At 54.6% G+C, this 4,904-nt stretch overlaps 1 protein-coding gene across 5 annotated transcripts in view; it reads left to right on the plus strand.

Moving 5' to 3' along the window:
* The window catches only part of Rbfox3 (RNA binding fox-1 homolog 3), a 273,766-nt gene extending 269,086 nt beyond the window's left edge, over positions 1–4,680 (plus strand). For 4 of the 5 annotated variants that reach the window (XM_028752771.1, XM_028752766.1, XM_028752767.1 and 1 more), the window contains exons 10-11: positions 91–169; positions 1,783–1,919. In XM_028752771.1, coding sequence (XP_028608604.1) covers positions 91–169; positions 1,783–1,827 — 124 coding nt within the window. In that variant the 3' untranslated portion in view covers positions 1,828–1,919. Of the gene's footprint in view, positions 1–90; positions 170–1,782; positions 1,920–3,213 lie in introns of those variants that run through there. The other variant, XM_028752770.1, reaches the window with a different exon arrangement.
* The last annotated feature ends 224 nt before the right edge of the window (positions 4,681–4,904 follow it).

Consider the following 4,904-nt stretch of genomic DNA (forward strand, 5'->3'; position numbering starts at 1 on the left):
CATGGGAAGGAGGCTGGTCTGGGAAGGCTGGTCGGCTGGAGCCTGCCTCAGCCGCTCGTCTCCTGCGCCCCCTCCCCTGCTCTTCCCTAGTTATGGTAGAGTCTATGCAGCTGCTGATCCTTACCACCACACCATCGGCCCCACAGCAACCTACAGCATCGGAACCATGGTAAGAAGAGCGACCAGTAAGGAGGAGGTGGTCCATCCTGTAATGGGCGGGACAAGGGTAATGAGGAGGCGGTCCATCCTATAATGGGAGGGACAAGGGTAATGAGGAGGCGGTCCATCCTGTAATGGGCGGGACAAGGGTAATGAGGAGGCGGTCCATCCTGTAATGGGCGGGACAAGGCTGCAGTGCCTAGTTCTGGAGACTTGGGAAGAACTACTGAGAGGGAAGGACCAACCCTCCATAATGACCACACCTCTGGGAAGCATAATGACCACAGTCTTGTCAAGGTTCCTCCATTCCCAGTATCAGGAAAGCAAAAGAAATCAGCCACACCCTTTCCTCCATGCAGGGGCTCCAGAGGCCTGGCAGTTTGGGCAGATGTAACCCATTCCTCCCGGTGACATGCCCGAGGTTAACCCCTCGAGGTTCCATTCTCACTTGGCAGGGAACTAAAGTACAACAACTCTCTCTCTCACCAAACCCTCTTCCCAGCCTGCCCTGGGACACCGAGGATATGGTTGGTGTGTCTGTGTGTGTGTGTATGTGTGTATGTGTGTGTGTGCCCAGACGTCAACATAGCCTGCCCCTCTGTGCCCACAGTCTGTGTCCAGTGAACATCTACTTCCTCTGCCACCTACACCCCCAGGGATGTTGTGTGTTTTTAGCTTGGCATCCAGCATCAAAGATGAAAACATTTGGGGGGTAGTAAAGAGAGAGAGGGCTGAGAGGCTACATGGATTTTTTTTCCTACCTCCCTTGGTTTTGATTATTCCCTTGGAATTTTTGTCTTTGTTGATTTTTTGAAAGGCCCAGACATCCCGAGTGGGCCTGTAGGGGTTCTAACTAGGAGGGCACCACAGCCATACAGGAAGAGAGCAGGGAGCGGGCCCTGAAGGCCCACCCTGCCTGCAGAGCTCAGACTCCAGACAGCTGCTAGCTGAAAGCTGCCATTGGCTCCCCAGGGCCCTCTTGTTTCCTGTTTATTTCATTTTTAATGCTTTGGAGACTTTCTCCAACTTTTTCCTCCTGTATTTGCTATTTCCCCCCATTTCCTGCAAAACCCTGGGCTGGGGATGAGAGATTCCACAGAAACCTCTCTGGCAGGACACAGAAGTGAACTTAGGAAGCCCTGGGAGGCTCAGAGGCAGGGCAGACGCTGTAACCAGCAGGTGGCGCTGTGACCAGCAGGTGTGGCTCTCAGGCTTTAGTAGCTCCAGAGCTTCAGCTTAGGAACCCTGTCAGGATTGTCCTGACGTACCCTGCAGGCATGAAGAGAGCACATTTAGATACCCTCCACCTGAGGGCACAGTGGGCTCAGCAGAAGCCCCAAGAAGTGGCACAGAGACGGTATAAAAGTCTGCAAGAGAGGAACATCCCTCCCAGCCCCAAGAGCACCATCATCACAGAGGGACTAGGCCCCCCCCCGGTTGCCACGACAACCTGAAGCCCATTCTTCCCAAAGAAATACCGTTGGGGGAAAGAAGTCGGGATTTAGCTATTTCTTTTTTTTTCTTTCTTTCTTTCTTTTTTCCTTATTTTTTTTTCTTTTTGATTTTTCCTCCCGATGCCAAAAGATGGTACTGATTGGCTGTTTTTCATCTTTGATGTTGCAGGCTAGCCTCTGCCGAGGAGGGTACAGCCGCTTCACCCCCTACTAGCAAGAGACCCCCCCTCACAGCATTCACACCACAGCTTATTCCAAACCAAACCCTACAGTCCCAACACCAGGCACAACCGCCCGGAGGACAGTGCGCCCCTCCCAGTCAGCGACCAGCGAGCTGACTCTCGGCGACTCTAAAGTCCATAGATTTTTACCTCCAGCCAGCTGGTCTCCCCACCCCACCCATGCTGGTGTGTGTGTCTCTGACCCTGGTTTTCCTGTATGTCTGAATCTTGGTTTCCTATCTTGACGTTGTTGTGCGAGCCACTTCAGGTATGGTATGCATACAGCGGGAGCCAGGCTGGGGGGACAGCAAGGTGCCCCACCAGGGCCATGCTCATGTCTCAGGGCAGCAGAAGTGCCAGGCCAAGCCTCCCTCAGAGCCACCTCAGCCAGCCCCTGCAGGACTGGCCATCCCAGGTTTGATGACTGACAGAGGAGTTTCAGGCCTAGTCAGTGGGATCCCCCAGTGGGAGGGGCTTTCACCCACCTTTCACAAGGAATGTCAGGAGTAGCTACATCCCCTCTCTGGACTTCCACTCAGCCGAAGTTAACATTTCTATTAAAGTTTGCTAATGATCTTCCTGTCCAAGTAGTCACAAGCACACTGTTCTGTGTGCAATACTGCCGTGGTCACCCTGGCTCTGGGATTCCTTACAGACATGGAAATGTCCCTTCCCCAAGGTCACCTTGCATTGCCTGTGGACCTGGAGACCCTCCCTGAGCCTGACCACCTCTTCAGGCTCCTGGAGCTGATGACTCTGGGCGTTTATTCTTGGCCTACAAAGCCACACCACCCATCCCCAAGACCCAACATACCTTTTGTCGAAGAGGGAAGGGTTCCAGCAGCCAGGCCAGGGACACAGTATCGGCTTCCTCTGGCCTTCCTGCAGCCACTCAAGTCTCAGTTAGCATGTGTGTGCCTCTGTGGGGACCTACCTAGTTCCACTGCCTAGAGTCCCAGAAAGGATGACAGTTGGTACCTGAAGTCATGCTGAAACCCTAGAGAACTAGCAGATGCTAATCCCTCCACTCTGGGGGTTCAGGGCCACAAGGTGACTAAAACTGTAAGTCTCATCAAGCCCCATTGTGGATAGAGGCCTGCTCCCTCTCCTCCACCATACCCTGCCCTCTACCCGGTCCAGAAATCATCTGCTCTCAGCCCTGCCCATCGCTATGTGTACTCTAGGTCTAGCTTGTGGTGTGGTCCCAGAAGCTGTGGTGGGGGTATGGGCAGGTTTTGGGAGTGTGGCCTCAGGGCAAGTGTAGGGGGAGGTGTGGCTTCAGGTCGGACCCCAGACCACAGGCATGGTGCCCCCCCCACCCCCGCATGCTGCAGCCACCCCTCAGAAACCGCAAGCCCTCGTTTCTGTTTCTGTTGTAGTGAAACCTTCCACCGTCTCCTTCTCGGACCATGAAGGGCAAAAACAAAAAAACAAAAAAAATCACAAAACAAAAAACAAAACAAAAAAAGATGTTAAGATCCAAGCAACAACAACAAAAAATACCAACCAAACCAAGAGGCATCCAACCAAGTCCAAGTCCACGTCTGGCGTATACCCGCACCGAGGGAGCTCGTCCCCCAGGGGGCGCCGGAGAGTGGCTTTGCCTGGCTGGCGGTGCAGTGGGGATGCGGCCAGGCACTGGGGAAAATCTGGAGGGGAAAAGTGGCCAGTGGGTGTGGGGCGGGGGGGCTCCGGTATCTATCCAGTCTTCCTTTCCCACCCTGCTCCCCAGACAGGGGGTTCCTAGGGTGGACCAGGCCCCTGAGAAGGAGCAGCCAGCTGACTTGGGCTATTGCCTGCTGAGCCCTGAAGGGGCTGGAGCAGTTAGGGGCCAGCGGCTTATCACTCATCCCAGGTCTCCAGCCTGGCCTCATTGAATGTTGCTGCCAGTGCCGTCAGCTATCCAACCAGCCGCCCTGGGTTCCAACTCCCAATGCAAAGGGCTGACACGGCTCCAGAACTCTGGGGCACCCCCATGCTCCGCTCCCCTATGTGAGAAAGCTTCCGGCTAAACAGAACAAAGAAAGCCCAGCCAGCGAGGACCCAGTCCTCACGCTGTGAACGTGGACAGGTGGGCCCTCGGGCACAGGGTTGTTTGTCGTGGCAGCCTCCCTGAAGGAGGCGCTGTGGGCTTGAAGGCCAGCCTCAGCTGTCTGCTAGGACCCAGCCCTGCTTTCCACTCCCTTCTGTAGGCTCGGTTCTGCTGGGGAGTGGGGAATGAGACGGGCCAGCCCTGGGCTGCACCTCGAGGTTGGGAGTCAAGGTGCTATGGGTCTGGAGAGTCACAGTCAGAGCAGGACCCATGGGAAAGACAAGGGATGGGGAAGGTCTGGGCTGGCCCTGTCACAGGGAAGGCCGCTAGGTTGCAGCCTGTTTGCTCCCTGGGCAGGTAAAGTAAGGGAGTCACGGGAAAGCAGCAGGCCCAGTGTATGGAACAGGGAAGAGGTATCAAGAAGCCCCTGGGCAAGGCAGGGATAGGTGGAGTAGGGTTAACAGCAAAAAAATAAATAATAACAGAAACCAAGGCTCCCGACGCGGCACCACTGTCTCATGACACCTCAAAAGAAATCACCTCACTTTCTATCCAGCAGCAGCCACAGAAGCTATGGAAACGGAACCCTCCTTTTCTATTCCTGATGTACATAATCCCGCGCCTGCCTCCGGCTCTGTCCTCTGTACAGAGCCCCTTGCCTTCTGCTGTTTCGGACCCTTTTCCCGCAGCCCCTCCCAGGACTGCAGCCGAGCCCCAGGCTTCCTTTCTTACCATTCTGTATGCCTCCACGGTGTGACCATACAAATTAACAGTATTATTATTAAGATTAATAAAGATTTCTTTCTTCAAACCAGGAAGGCTCTTTCCGATTTAGCAGCTCGCGGAACGGGGGTCGGGGGGCAACCGAGGAATGGGATTTGGGGCCCCCGCCCTTAGATAGGCAGGTTTTTATCCTGCCAGGTGGTAATGGGGAGGTTATACACCAAATAAATAGGGCAGATAACTGAGGGAATTCCGACCCCATTATTCAAGTTGGCCTCAGGTTGGCACCCAACCTAAGACAGGCTAGTGGAACAG

This window comes from Grammomys surdaster, unplaced genomic scaffold (assembly GCF_004785775.1).
Source record: "Grammomys surdaster isolate TR1022 unplaced genomic scaffold, NIH_TR_1.0 125940, whole genome shotgun sequence".
Classification (NCBI taxonomy): Eukaryota; Metazoa; Chordata; class Mammalia; order Rodentia; family Muridae; genus Grammomys; species Grammomys surdaster.